The 16155-nt window shown below is 35.0% G+C and overlaps 1 protein-coding gene across 1 annotated transcript; it reads left to right on the forward strand.

Moving 5' to 3' along the window:
- The first annotated feature begins 3893 nt into the window (after nucleotides 1-3893).
- Nucleotides 3894-9513, forward strand: LOC110031676 (protein NSP-INTERACTING KINASE 1-like). Its single transcript, XM_020735005.1, has 11 exons — nucleotides 3894-4197; nucleotides 4287-4419; nucleotides 4519-4590; nucleotides 4664-4807; nucleotides 4913-4984; nucleotides 5077-5136; nucleotides 5765-5862; nucleotides 6317-6466; nucleotides 6556-6897; nucleotides 8489-8868; nucleotides 8944-9513. The coding sequence occupies exons 1-11, from the start codon at nucleotides 4095-4097 to the stop codon at nucleotides 9262-9264; spliced, it is 1875 nt and encodes a 624-aa protein (XP_020590664.1). The 5' UTR covers nucleotides 3894-4094; the 3' UTR covers nucleotides 9265-9513.
- Nucleotides 9514-16155: the final 6642 nt, after the last annotated feature.

Raw genomic sequence — 16155 nt, forward strand, 5'->3', positions numbered from 1 at the left:
GCGACGACCGACATCTAGTGGCGATGGTGATAGAGGTGTTGCTGGACTTCAGCTCCTTCTCAAAGCTTTAATTTCTCTCTCAAGCCTCCAGCCTCCTCTCATGAGTGAGGTAGACTTTATTTAAAGTGCTCTGGGTGCAATGAATGTAGAAATATGAACTACTTTGATCGGACGGTTCGAAGGACTTCTTTCGATCAAACAGCGTTTGATCGACGTTTGAGTGCATGAACGATGTCTGAATTGAACAATCATAGACTCATTGGATTAATTTTGTCGAGACGTTCAATTTTATTATAAGCTTGCAAAATTTGACATTTATTTAACTTTCTAAATATATCCGAAAAACTTTCAAAGGTGGTTAATGATCTGATGAGAGCTTGATTTGACTCAGATTAGACTAATTTTGATAACATTGGGCTCTTCTTGTGAGTCGATCAATTTGACGATAAGTTCGCTGAAATCAGAGTTCTAGATGAACTCTCAGCGAGGTCTGAATATATCTTGCTAAAAAGCAGCCTCGAGATTATGTCATACCTCAAGATTTATGTTGGACGATAGAAATTTACCAGAGATGTATCAATATTTAATTAAACACTTTTTTATCATCTAAATTACATAAAATCATATGCATAAAAAATATGTTTTGCTTTAAATAATTTAACTTTTGTGGTCTTTTGATGTGATTTAGAGATTTGTGCGGTACACAAGGAAAATAATAGATATGTTGATGCATGTGGAATTTTATGATATGTACTAAAATCTCTTATAAAAAACTGTCAAATGTCACCATGAGCTTAGACCAAAATGAGACCACCTCACTGCCCCATTTAACAGTGACAATCACAAATGCGGTATCTGAATGTACAGAATCTTTAGCTGGATGTCGTCGGTATGTTTTGAATTAGTCCATGATTCCAAATAGCACATTGCTCATAATAATCTACTAAAGGAAATAATAAAAGCAGGATGACAACTAGTAAAAAACCAATTTGCCTAAAAAAAGAGAGAAAATATTAACACTTAATCAATAAATTATTATAATTTAACATAAATCTTGATGCAAAGTTTGAATAATAGACGATCAAAATTCAAATTCAAGATCATTCAGAGTCTAATTTCAGTAAGTTTAAAGTTAAACTGACGGTCTCAAAATTAATTTAGTTGAATGATCAAATGAACTCCAAAGTTAACAAATTTATGTCAAATTGAGCATCTTAACGAGAAGAAATTAAAGAGTCTAAGCTCGCTTAATTCTAAGATTTTTAAAGCCTCAAATTATTGATAACTCTCTTATGATCAAAGGGGGTCAGCATGTGTTGTTGGAATAGGTGGCTATGAGAGTTATTCGCCGAATGACCAAATTGCCTCTCCCCTAGAGACTATAAATAGACCCATTTCCTTACTTGAAAGGGGGAAGAGAACGAGTCAAATTTGAATATTATTTCAGACTTAAGACACGATGAAAACTTTAAGCCTTCATGGTCTTCGACCACCACCCGCCAATTGCCTTCGACCACCGCCCCTCAGTCACCGTTGACCAATCTCGGCCACCCCTTGCTTCTCGTCATTAGTGAGCTCTATTTGCTTACGAAGTATTCGTAATGCGGTGTAATGTACTATCTCTAATACGGTGTAATGATATATCCCGAATACAGTGTAACAAAATACCCTGACTACAATGTAATGAAGTAACTCAAATACAGTGTTACAAATAACATTGTATTGAAGATCTGACATTGTCTCGATGGAAATAAAGATTGTGATGCGGATGTCAGGTATTGCCGACCAATATCAGATACTGTCTGTATGGTATTCATCCTTAATACATGGGTGAAAAGGACAAGTCTCAAGTATCAGTCGGTGTCTTTAATAAGGGATTGACGGTTGTCCTTAATATTTATGATAGATTCTTTTGATAGCTGTCCTTCTATAAGTGCGTTGGGCTATCATTTCAAGGAAATTGAGTGGGCTCGATTCACCTACTTTGGCTGGTAGGCTCGATTCAACCACTTTATTAAGTGAGCTTTATTCAGCCACTTCATTGATTGGACTTGAATCAGCAGCTACTTCGGTAGGTGTGTTTGATTCGCTAAAAGAAGTTTCTATGTATCAGTGTCTATGAATACAATTAATACATCATTTATTAGCTCACACAAATTTTTATTCTAATGTCGTTTAGCTAATGTTTGCGTGTACTGTTAGCGATTCAATTGGTGGATTTTAAAAGGATTGGTTCATAATGTTTAATTGCAGAAAATTGGCCTCCTACTCGGTGTGTTTCCTTAAAATTGACGTAAACTATGATCTATTATTGTAAATGAATCATTATTTACAATTAGTATGTAAAGTTCAATGATTTATGTAATTTAGACATGTGAGAAGATGAACAAGAAATAAACTTTATATATAGATGTATTGTCGCATGTTAGAGGATTTTTTACAGTACAGTGATATATTAATTTTCTGGTGTTGTATAAAGATTAACATACACACAGATAAAAACTGACAGAGAGAACAATAAGAGTGATTATATGAAATATCCAAAATGATAAAAACTATGAAGCAAAGCCTAATGCAGGTTACAAGCTTTTTCTAGATCTTAAATGGTTGGAAGCAATATTACACAAGTGGGAGTTATCCATGTGACTTTGGCTAGTGGAGTGTCAGAGTACATTAGAGGAAGTGGTGGCGACCCCTCTGTTGTGAAGGGCGATCCAGCAGTGGCAGTGACTAGATGTCGATGGTCTGACGAGGACTATTATGGTGATTAGACAGTGATGATCCGTTGAAGGCAACAACTTGACGGCAGTGGTCAAATAGTGATGATTAAACGGTAGTGGTAACTAAATAGTTGTAGTTCGACGGCCTCGATGATGGCCGTCGAGTAACAGTGGTCCGATGGTGGCTAAGACCCAATGGCGGTGGTATAGCGACAACAAAGGTGATGTCCGGGCAACGATGGTCCGGTGGAGGTGACAGCCAGACAACAATACTCAAGCGACGATGACGGTGGTGGTCAGACAACATTGGTCTGACGACGACTGTGACCGGACATCGGTGGTCTAGCGGTAACGACTTTGGTGGCCGGACAAGGGTGGTCCGACCGCGGCGGGGGCCCGACAATGGTGGTGTAGCAGTGGTGTAGATTTGGAACTCTCAAGAGCTTGGACTTAGAGCTCCTTCAACCTTCTTCTTCCTTCCTGTCCCCTTTCATGAAAAGAGTGGTGGCCTAACTATAAATTTCTTAGTGACATCTTTCATAAATATTATATAAATCTGCCTAAAATAGCTGAATTAAAAAAAAAATCATTAAGATAATTTTAAAACTGGCTTGGAGAAAGTCGGCCATGGGAAATAGATATAGTTCTGTCACACTCAATTGAATGACTAGTGTGACTGCGTTCTGAGCAATGGCCGGATGCTCTTGAACTTTCATCATGTGATTCATTCTTATCTTTTCTCTCCTCCAATTTTATGCTAAGCAAATCATATTCCTCTGTGAATTGATTTATGGCTCATCAGTTGAACAAGCATATAACTTTTTGAGAAATATAAGCTAGATAAATTTAATTTTTACTTATAAAATATTTAAATCTTCGATATTATATAAAAATCACTAATTTAACATCTTTTTAAATTAAATATAAAAATGATATATTGAAGTAAAATATTTGAATATTGTTTATCAAATCACTTATTTTTCCAGTTGAAACACCCAGCCACAGAATTTTCTATTTGCTTTTATTGCAGCAGAGATTTTTCTTCACTGTTGAGAGCCACAGTTTGGGTTTTTTAAGGCCTATATTTTCTTTTTCTGTCACCAATATCCTTCTTCCGTCTAAACCAAGGGTGGCAGGCACGAGAGTTTCTACTTTCCTGTCACTCTTAGGAGGCAGCCAGGCCCCTCATAGCTCGAGCTTCAGCCATGGTTGCTGACACAGTACAGATTTGAAGAAGGCTGCTTATTTCCTTCCTTCACATTACCTGCTACAATCCATGAGTGGGAAAAAAGAGAAGAGAAACAACCTCTTCTATTGACTCCATTAGACCTCATCCATTACATTGTTTCTTTGTCTTTGGAGGATTTTGGCTTTATGGGATCAAGGAAGAAAACAAGCTTTGTGCTTCTCTTGGTTTTGCTCTGCTTCTGTGCTTCTTCATTCGCCTTTCTCTCTCCCAAAGGTGTAAATCCTGAAGGTTTGTTTTTTGAGTATTTGTATCTCTTTTACTTATTACGTTTATGTTGGTAATGAAATAGTTTTCAAGTTCTGTGTTTTTTGGTATAGTTATGGCTTTGATGGGTATTAAAGCCAATCTAAAGGTTCCTCATGATGTGCTGGACAACTGGGATCAGGACTCTGTTGATCCTTGCAGCTGGAATATGGTCACCTGTTCAACAGAAAACTTAGTAATCGGCTTGTAAGTTCATCTAATCATTCCTTGCTTCTGCTTATTTATGATTTTTGCAGTTCAGAGGTGCACAGTTTCTGAGCTTCTCTCTTGTTGGCAATGTTTTAGAGGAACTCCTAGTCAGAATTTATCTGGAACTCTTTCTCCAAGCATTGGAAACCTGACAAATCTTCAGACAGTGTAAGTTAATGGAGTCAAGGTGGCATACTTTTAATAATTAACACTCTTCTTCTCACCTTTATCTGTTTTCTAGGCTTCTGCAGAATAACAACATAACAGGGCGAATCCCTCCTGAGATTGTAAGGCTATCAAAGCTTCAGACGCTTGATCTCTCCAACAATCACTTCACTGGTGAAATACCAAACTCTGTGGGTCAATTGAGAAACCTCCAATACCTGTAATAAGTCATTATAGTCTTTAAAATAATGGTCTTTTTTTGTAAAATTTCTGTTTTTTGGTTTCTTTATATCTTATTCCTTTTGTTGGTGTGGTTTTAAACCAGGAGGCTGAACAATAATAGCTTTTGTGGAGCATTTCCTCTCTCTCTGGCTAATATAACAGAGCTTGCTCTCCTGTGAGTCTCGTCTCTTGTGTGATTAATGGAGTTGTTTTCTGCAATAGAATTATAAAGCTGAAAAAGTTGGTCGTGTACATTTGTTTTTGCAGGGATTTGTCCTACAATAATTTCAGTGGCCCAGTGCCAAAGTTTTCAGCAAGGACTTTTAAGTATGCCTTTTGACCCACTCTTATACTTTTGATTCTGCTCAGTCTTAGTTTGATTAACCTTAAATATCTAAATAAACATATTGAATGGAAAAGTAAATTACAAAATCTCAAGAAGCCAAATTCAAGCTCTCGCCTGTTTGAAAAAAAAAAAAAAACTAGTTGGATTTAGATATATATATATCTAAATCTGTCAGCCGCGTACTCAGATCAGTTGGTCAGACATCTGTTTGTCGATTGTAAGTCCTCTCTTGTCTGGGGTTCAAATCCCCCCGAGTGTAGGGTGTGGTACTCAAATTGTTAGACGCATTACGGATGATCGGGGCTCGTATAATAGCTTCCGACTATTTCTTTTTTAATATATATATATATATATAGTCTTTGCGCCTGATTTCTGTTTCGTGTATTCTGATAGGGTTTTTTATCAAAATAATGCTTAATAAATGTGTTCTATCAGAATATTCTGATAGGTTTTTTTAATCAAAATGATACTAATTTTATTACAAATGTTATTGATTTTCCGAGTCATGTATTACTTCTTAATATAACTGCATATTGTTTCTCTTGATTGACCTATATAGTTATCTTTATGAAGATGGATTGCTAAAATTAGGCGTCTTGAATCCTCTAGTATTGTAGGAAACCCCTTGGTTTGTGCCACTGGTTCAGAAAATGAATGTTATGGAACTGTGCAGATGCCTATTTCCATCAACAGAAATAATTCACAGGGTAAGAAGCTAGTTTTATACTCATTTACTCTGCATTTCCATGATTTATCATGAATTATTAAGTGAGAAATTCTATGGGTTCATGAAACTTATTTATCTTTAATTCTTTTCAGAAATTTTATCTTTTGCAATCAAATTTTTTGGAAAACTGCTGATGAAAAATTAAATAAATGTGTCAATAATTCTTAGTTCAGATTGTTCTTTTTTCTTTTTCTTTTGAGAAAATTGTCAAAATAGTCCCCTAATTCTATGCAGGGGACACTTTAATCCCACTGTCAATAAAGTGCCAATTTAGCCCCCCCAATTTAAAGATTCCGAAACTAATTTAACACTTTTATAGAATCTGGAACTAAAATGAATCCCTGCAAACAGTAAGATGGCTACTTTGGCAATTCAATCTTTTGTTTTTTTCATATTTCTCCTTAAAAACTGAACAAATTTTAATATTTCTGAAGCCCCCCAGAGCCAAGACAAACCCAAGAGTCACAAGCTTGCTCTTGCTTTGGGGACCAGCATTGGATCCCTTTTTTCTCTCTTATTCGGTTTTGGAATATTCATCTGGTGGAGACACGGACACAATCAGCAGATCTTTCTTGACGTCAATGGTCAGTATAACTTGACAGAACCCTTAAACCATTAATCATAAACTAATCTTCAAAAGAAAGCTAAAAAAATTCGTCTTTTTAATCTGCAGACCAACATAACGATGAAGTTTGCCTTGGAAACCTGAAAAGATTTCAGTTCAGAGAGCTTCAAGCTGCCACTGATAACTTCAGCAGCAAGAACATATTAGGAAAAGGTGGATTTGGGAATGTTTACAAAGGTCAGCTTCCTGATGGGTGCTTGGTTGCTGTTAAGAGGCTTAAGGATGGCAATGCTGCGGGTGGGGAGACACAGTTTCAGACTGAAGTTGAGATGATAAGCTTAGCAATTCATCGGAATCTCCTCCGGCTATATGGGTTCTGCATGACGGCTACCGAAAGGCTTCTTGTATATCCCTACATGTCAAATGGGAGTGTTGCATCAAGACTCAAAGGTAAAAATGATGATTTTTATGGTGTTTATTTTTTTTATTATTTATTAGATGCAGTTCATTAGGAATTTTAAAATGCACGTATGATCATTCATTCAAGATCTAATTTTGTTTTGTATGAAATGATTTATGTGAGGCTGATATTTTAATCTCAGATTATTGTTTTGGTAGCAACCCAAAATTGCTTCTCTTCAAATGGCCAAATTGGATTTGAAGAGAGAACTAAAGATGGTTTAAGGATCGTTATATTTTCTTAGATTTAAAAGTGAAGTGAAAGAAACAAAAAATCGCAGAAAGATTGAAGAATGCAGGGAAATTTACGAGGTTCGGCAATTTGTGCTTTCGTCCTCAGAAGCGACGATTTCATTGTTCCAGAAAAGTTTAGTAAATACACATAGAATTACACATCGAATATATAGATAAAACTCACATATATAATTACTAAAATACGCCTGTACCATATCACGGGGCGTTACCCCCGCACCCCCAACCAACTGAACAAAACTCTACCGTTTGGACAGATGTTTCCTTTCTGTTCCATTCTAGCATCTGTCTCTTATCTGATATATGGGTCTACCTAACAAAAATGATATATTATAGAACAAGGAAACTCATTTATGTAGTATGGATCAAGGAGACTTCTTTATGTCTGTTATGACCGGAAATTATATTCAATTTTGATTATGGTAATTTTTTTTAATCACGATAATTCTTCAGACATAATAAGCGATGTAGGACTTGTTTAGGGTAAACTTTATTTTCTTTATTTATTTTTTTGCTTTCTAAAACATGTATATTTAATGTATTTACTTATATTGATCAGAATTCTTGTTTTTAAAAATAAGCCAACTTATTTTTAAAATGACTCGCTATACCTTTTAGGTATTTTGAATGTTCTGAGGAACAACCAAATAAATTCTAAACGTGACAAACTGTTGAGAAATTAGGGCGAAGAAAAATAATAATCGATTAGAAGAACACACAGAGATTTTTAGAAGAACACACAGAGATTTACGAGGTTCGGCAAAGATGCCTACGTCTCCGGGAGCAGAGCGGCGACCTCCTTTTCAATATTCAGAAAAGAGTATAAAATACAATATTCAGCTCTCTCAAAGATCTAAGATTACAAACAATTTTTTTTATAATCCTAGAGTAAACCCTACAGTACAATATGTAATTCGCAAATTACCCCTGTACCGTATAGCTCTAACCCACATAACGTAACTTTCCGATTTGGACAGATTCTTCCGCTCCGCTTCGTTTCGTTTCAGCGTCTGTCCCTATATGGTATATGGGCCATACCATAACACAAATATATTTTATTTCAAATCAAATTTTAAATATAATAAAAAAAAGAAAAAAAGTTTTCCCAAATGGCAGTTTAAATTCTATCTGAAACTAAGAGTGATTAATAGATTGTGGCAGCCACATACCAACACATAAGTTTAACTTCAATTTCTAAAAAGATCAAATTTTTGCTCAAGTATCATGCTGAACTGTCAAATTATGTTCATATGCTTTTCCATTCTCAAGATTCTTCCTATTTTACAGCATAAAAAACTTGTTACTAATCTGATTTATTTATTGTTTTCAGCAAAACCTGCTGTAGATTGGAGCACCAGAAAGAGGATAGCACTTGGAGCAGCCAGGGGACTGCTCTACCTCCACGAGCAGTGTGATCCCAAGATAATTCACAGAGACGTTAAGGCCGCAAACATATTACTTGATGACTACTGTGAAGCCATAGTTGGAGACTTCGGTTTAGCAAAGCTTCTCGATCACAGGGATTCTCATGTCACCACTGCCGTCAGAGGCACTGTAGGCCACATAGCTCCTGAATATCTTTCTACCGGCCAGTCTTCAGAAAAAACTGACGTCTTTGGATTCGGAATCCTTCTCCTCGAGTTGATCACGGGCCAAACAGCTCTTGAATTCGGCAAATCCGCGAACCAGAAAGGAGCCATGCTCGACTGGGTAACTAACTCGGCTGCCCAAACAGTAAATAAAGTTGCCATTTTTCCTCACTCTGTATTTTTTTTTTTTTTTCAGGTGAAGAAGATCCATCAAGAGAAGAAGCTGGACGTGCTGGTTGACAAGGCGCTGAGGGGAAGCTATGACCGAATGGAGCTTGAGGAGATCATCCAGGTGGCGCTGCTCTGCACTCAGTACCTCCCCAGCCAGAGGCCGAAGATGTCAGAAGTTGTCCGCATGCTTGAAGGCGACGGACTTGCAGAGAGATGGGAGGCATCACAAAGGCTTGATCAGCCCAAGCTCAGGATGCACGAGCTCTCTTCTTCGGAACGGTACTCGGACCTGACTGATGATTCTTCGTTGTTAGTGCAAGCAATGGAGCTCTCTGGCCCGAGGTGATATGAAGAATGTTAATTTGTACAGGGGATCAGTCGGAATGAGTTCTGAATGGTGAGTCTTGAAGTGGTATTTAGATTTTTTGGGTGTTTTCTGTCATGTTTGTCTTGTTTAAGTCGTGGAAACTGATGATGGTTTGTGAAGTATTGATGAGAAGAGCTATGTAATGCAATGTATGGTGTGCTTAGGGAAGCAAAGCTTCAGCTTGTATGTTGAGAATTTTAAGGCAAAGAAATGCAAGAATCAACTTAGATCAAGAAGAAAACACTGAATTAGTAAAGGTTTGACAATATATATACATATATATATATATATATATATTTCGTATCGTGGGGGCGTTGCTCTTGTACCCTCAACCCACATAACGAAACTTTTCCCGATTGGACAGATGTTTCCGCTCTCAAGCTCCACTACGCTCACTTGCTCTGCTAGCTCGCTCTGTTTTGCTCCAGTATTTGTCTCTTGTCTGATATACGAGTTATTTCTAAGATTGTAGTTTGATTTTGTTCTAGTAAATGACATGATAAAATTGTGAATGTGATTAAATAAATATGGCAAAGATTATATGCATATATCTTACAAGTTTATATGATTTGGTGAGTTTTATGTTATAATTCATTATAGTTGTCGGTTAAATTCATCAAAAAAATATCTTAATAAGATATTTAATTAACAAAAATAGATAAGATTTTTTACAATTTGATTATATGAATAATACAAAATTAAAATTATTAATGAATGAAAGTAATTTTAATTTCATAAATTTGTAGAGATTGATTTATATAAATAACATATGGCTGATCATTGATTTAAACACATTCGTCTTTGATTTTTATTTCTTTTAATTTTTTTTTTACAAATGATGTTGTCTGTTTATCTAGACAATAAACTTAGGGACCTAAAAATATAATTAACTATGTTTCCATAATTCTTTCCATAAGAGAGTTTCGACCAAACTTAAATGTCAAAACATTTATATTAAGAAATAAATTCATGAATTATGGCGACATATCTCTAAAATTGAGTATTGTCTTTCATGTATCATAGTGATTATATTTCTTATACCTATGCATATTTCTTAATAAACAAATCCCATATTTATTGTAGGTCCTACTTGATGCTATTTTTCATACTAATAAAAATGTGGGAACTTCACAACTAAATAGAATTTCAATAATAGTTTCATCTTTACAATGAAATCAATCAAAATAGCCAAGACCCATGTGGTCAACAAAATCCTTGAACTTTTGTGACGACATGTATTTAGTCAAAGGATCTGTTTGTCACCTAAATTTGTCACCTTTTACAATGGGAGTTACACTTAATGAATCTTTCATTCTAAATCTCTCCATAACCTTATTGATATAAGTCTCCCGAGACAGACCTAACAGACTTTGAAATCTATATCTTTATATTTTTAATGTCAATCATATAAGAGGCATCACCCATATTTCTATATCAAAACTCTTAGAGAGAAATTGTTTCACTTCACACAATAAACTTTTATCATTAGTTACAAGTAAATTTTTATCCACATAAAGGATTAAAAATAAATTTTACTCTCACAAATCTTTAGATATATACATTTATCTATGACATTCTGTATAAATTCAAATGAAGGGATCACTTCATGAAACCTTAAGTACCATTGATGAGAGGCTTGTTTTAATCTTCTTAAGCTTGCACACCAAATATTCATTATCCATAGAAGAGAATCCTTCTGATTGTTTCATATAAAACTCCTCCTTTAGATATCCATTAAGAATATAGTTTTCACATCCATTTGGTATAACTATAAATCAACATGTGCAACAATTGCTATGATTATTAAGAAAGAATCTTTCTTAAATACATAAGAAAAGATACATTCTTCCTTATTTAGTGGATCATTTAACAACAAGTCTTGTTTTATTTTTTTCAATGTTGTCTAATGGATTGCTCTTTATTTTATAGACCCATTTGTAACCTAAGACTTTTGCATCATTGGCAACTCAAACCTTAATGAGTTAAGAATTTATCACATCTGTCATAGCATCAAACCTTAATTACATTATTTACAATTCATGGCTTGTATAAAACATTTCAGGATCATTTTCAGCTTCAATATTATAGTCTGGCTCTTGAAGATACACAATATAATCACTATGAATTGTTGATCTTCTTTATCTAATAGATCTTAACTTTGTAATAACTTCCTCTTGAGGAGTTAGTTGTCAACTGCATCTGATACCTCATGAATGTTTGGATATACTGATTCATTATCAATAACTCATGGACTCTCAGTTGTTTGTTGTCTAACACCCAATTAATTTTTAGGAGCGTTATATACAACAATCTACGTGTCACTTAAAATTGGAGGTTGATCATTTATATGTCCATTTTTAGGAACTAAGATTGGCAATAAATCACTCTCACTAATCAGGCCATTCTCTAGAAATTTGAATTTCTTGATTTCACAATTCTAGTATTTTTAGATGGATAATAGAATTTGTAACCCTTGGACTTTTCAACATATTCAATGAAATACCTACTTATAATCCAACTTATTCTGTTATGGATTATAAATTCTTGCTTCACATGGACATTCCCATAAGGGTACATGTTATAAACTCGATGTCCTGCTTTTCTCTAATTCAAAAGGTGTTTTAAGAAGAGCATCTTGGCCTCATTTTTGTATGAGATTTTTTCTTTTTTTAGGAGTCTAAGATCTAGCTTTAGGATTTTTCTAGTGACCATCTTAGATGACTAGTGATATGAACAAAACCAATATATAACTCCAAACAAATCTTCACTCCTCAGGTTTTCATATGCTAGACCCCAAATCTTAAACTTATAATTGGTAGAAATATGGTTTAGTCATTAAAGCCCAGTTCAGTTTCTGTAAGGGGGAAAGGCCCTAAGAGACACTTTGACCCTAAGGCTTAGGTTTCCCTTTTGGTAGCCCACGCTGCACTCCTAAGGCCTGATGACCCTTTTCTTAAGCTTAGAAAGAGGCTAATTGCATATGAAAGTAAGGTTTACCTCCTAATGGAAGCCCTAAAATTAAGATTGTAAAAATCATTAAATTAAACCCAAAATAATTTAAAAATAATCAAAATTAAATTGCCAAAAAAAAAATTAAATCACCAAAATTAACCAAAAAAAAATTAAAATTACCAAATATGAAATTTAAAACTTATTAAAATTCCCAAAACCATCAATTAAAATATAAATTTAAAGCTAAATATACCCAAATCAAAGTTAAATGTCAACTTTCATTAAAATATTAAAGTAAAAACTCTAAACATCCAAAGAACAAATGAACCCATAAATCTAAATATAACTAAAATTTAAGTAATACAAAACCAAATCAACTAAAAAAAATTGACATAAGAAAATTAAATCATCATTTAAACCAATTACCATTAGAAAATTTAAAATCAAAGAGATATCGCATTCACCAAATATATCAAATTAAAATTGAAACACTGATTAAAAATTTCAAAGCCTAAACACTAAATATCATGTAAAGATTACCAAAATTTCAAAGCAACAAATAAACCCAAAAATTAAATAAAAATTCATAAATAAACAAAGTAATTAAAATTGACTAATAAATTAACTATACCCTAGGAGGCTCAAAACCAAAATTAAAAACCTAAAATTTTAAGCTCAAATTTAAAGGCCTAAACCCTAATCAATGGTCCAAACCCAAAAGCCCATGACCCAAAGCCAAACCCTAAAACCAAGCCATAACATTATAACCCATTAAGAAAACATGTTAACCCATGAAATAAAATAAAATGAAATAAAATACCTCTCTCATCAAAGCCAGGCCGGACACTAAAAGATAAACCTATGACACTAAAATCCAAAGGAATTAACACTTGTCACCAAGGTCAACACATACCCAAATCAACTCATGTGAGACTAAGAACAAAGCAAATCCGAGTCTAGCCACCAAGATCAAGCTCTCCCTAATCAACCTTAGCTCCTCCCAAGCCACCTCGCTCACCATTGGAGCTCACATGCCAAAAATCTCAAAAGGTAGAAAAGCTTCCTCCCTCAGCCCAAAGCCTCTGCCTATGCTCTTCTTAGGCTCTGGTTAGTTCAGAGAGGATCCCAAAGCATCCTCAACGCTTTCCACATCCTCTCTTGGCCCTAAGAAGGCCAAACATGGGAGCTCTCTAGGGCAATCAAACTCCCCAACCACTGAGGAAAACCCTACTAGCTGCATTTAAAATCAAAGCCAAGGGGTCAAGCAACTCATCCCCACCATTTTCAGATCTTCCCTACCGCTACACCTCCCCAATTTCATCAAACAAAACCGTGGCTCTTCACAGCCCGAGCTCCTCATGGTTTGGTACCCAAACCTCTCAAAACTCAAAATTACCTTTCTCAAAAGTTCCACATAGCCCTAAAACCACCTTCCCGATCAAATCCCCTATGTCACACACTCTCTAGCTTATCACAACACCAACCCAAGCCCCCATTTGACCTGGAGTATACAAGGATTCAATTCCAAATCAAATTGAAGCTTAGAGGAGGTTCGCACAACTAAGGCAAAGCTTCTCAAAACATCCAATTGAGGCCTCCCCTCTTAGACCCGAGTAATGGCCGAAATTTCCTAAAATGCTATGGAGAATGGTCATTTGTGAAGAAAAATGTTAAATTCGTACATGTTGGACGTACAGTTATGACACTTAGACTTAGATGAAATTCTAGGATTAATTGTATTTCATTTATTAGATTCTGAGAAACTAGCCCTATGAAGTGTGTGGTGAGCGAGCCCCAACGCTTTGGGGATGATGAAGGAGCACCGTCTGATTTGTTCTTTTTAAAACGAGCATTGCTGATATAGCCAAATGGTGTAACAATGGAGGAGTAGATAGTGAATTGCAGGACACTTAAGTGCTTTCATGGAAAGGGCTGGCCAACCAGAGCATGTTTGGTGCTCCTTCGACAAACATGTTTGTGCATCTATATATGTATGTGTGTGTGTGTATGTGTGCGTGCGTGTGTGTGTGCGCGCGCGCACGTGTGTGTGTCTATATATAAATATATTATGTTGTGCAATAGCAGTTAAATCACATATAACGAATACACAACTTTTAAGCTAGTGTCAATTGGCTTGATGAGTATTTCGAGTGATTTAAGAATTGAAATATAAGCTTCATACTTATAAGCGTTTCATTTTTGGGTTGACCTTCCTTTACTCTATATTCCTTCAGGATAAACATAAATGTAAATAAAGTTTGTTAATACATCATGGGTTCAAAGATTCTAAAATTCTATAAATAAAGTCAGGGGGTTGGTGACATTTTGCATGTATCGACCATATTGACGATGAATCATACGTAACTTAGCGTAAAGCGCTGTTATGCATGCATCGTCAATGATGGGTACCATAGCAATCAATTTGGTTGTAATTTCTTTCTCGAACCTGGCAAAAATAACGTGCTTAACTTAAGAAGACTACTATTCAAGACAAATTTGGTCGATTTTGAGTCAATCTTGGGTTGAAAAATCAGTATTGAGTCAATTTCAGGTTAGCAGGTTATCTTTTAGTCAAATTTGAGTTGGTGCGTAAACTTGAGTCTAACTTGAGGCCGAATTTTTTGGGTTAAGTGGAGCTTTCGGGTCATATTTTGACACCTCTATTTGTAGTGACCAATGAAGTATAACTTAGGCCCATTTGAGTTAATTTCCAGGATATCTAACTTCCAATATATTGGTGAAGCATACCAATACTTGTGGAGACCCACTACCTTGAAATGTTATTATACCTTACCGATAAATATATTAATAGCGTAATTTATTATTTTTAATTTTTAATACAATCTTAATGGTTTAATCTTAAAATCTCATTTTAGTTATTTACACTAAGATATTATAACATAATTAAATCTATTTTGGGTATCATATTAAGTGTTTTAAAAACTTTAATTTTTGGAATGTTCAAATCAAGTATTTTCTTAAGTTAGGCCGGTCGCCAATCACTTTCTTGTTTTATATGAATTTTTAATACTTCGACTAGTGTACTCTTTTTTTGGCATGCTTAAAGTGTTCTATGTCCGAAAATTTATTCTCTTCCTAAACTAGATCTAAAACACCATCACCAAAATCAAGGGCTCATGGGTTCAACAACTTAGCTCGTGAAGGCAAAGCATATATTAGGTTGCGGTGCGAACGTATGTACGACTGAATGTGCTGGTAAACTGAGGTCCCGAATGAAGTTTTTGTTGTCGTACATACGTTTCACAGTATGTAATATTTTCTCGTACTCATGCTTTGAAATGAAGTTTTTTTTTTTTGTAGTTTCTCCACTCTCTTTAAGGAAAAATTATTCCATATGGACACTGCATGCAGAGATGCATGCGGTGTCCAATCTCCTCCATCAATCACCGCAAAGATGTATTCGGTGGTCTCCACTTTCAACTTTTTAAATTTTTTTTTTTTTTTTTTTGCTATTTTATTTGTAATATTTGGAGATCAGACATCGTATGGGATAATTTCTCTTCTTGAAGAGAAGAAATTAAACTTATAATAGCAAGTTTGCAGTGGATTAAGTGAGAGGATACCTCATATATAAACTATAAGTCAGCTTGGTAAAAAATCATATTAAAAAAAAACATAAAAGTTAATTGCTATTTATTTCAAATTCTTTATCATTTCACATTTGTTCATTTAGCTTGTATAGTTGAATGTTAGTATGGTTAATTTTGTACTACATGCTCTTGTGTCTTTATGTGTAGAATAACTTGTGCTTTGAAGTTAATTTACTATCATATCCATGTCTTTATAACCAGCATCAGTTTCTCCTTCCAATAACTTCTCTGCGAACTACCCGCATAACCGCAAACCGTGCCCATATATGAACATAACAGTCCTTCGTCTCCACCTCGTCGGCTCTGT

The sequence above is a fragment of the Phalaenopsis equestris genome, unplaced genomic scaffold (assembly GCF_001263595.1).
Source record: "Phalaenopsis equestris unplaced genomic scaffold, ASM126359v1 Scaffold000840, whole genome shotgun sequence".
NCBI lineage: Eukaryota > Viridiplantae > Streptophyta > Magnoliopsida > Asparagales > Orchidaceae > Phalaenopsis > Phalaenopsis equestris.

What these genes read in the sequence shown, in the direction of transcription:
- LOC110031676 (XM_020735005.1), top strand. Translation starts at nt 4,095, where the DNA reads ATGGGATCAAGGAAGAAAACAAGCTTTGTGCTTCTCTTGGTTTTGCTC. An exon ending in CTGACAAATCTTCAGACAGT is followed by an intron (nt 4,591 to 4,663) that starts GTAAGTTAATGG and finishes TCTGTTTTCTAG; the next exon opens with GCTTCTGCAGAATAACAACA. An exon ending in TTTTCAGCAAGGACTTTTAA is followed by an intron (nt 5,137 to 5,764) that starts GTATGCCTTTTG and finishes TGAATCCTCTAG; the next exon opens with TATTGTAGGAAACCCCTTGG.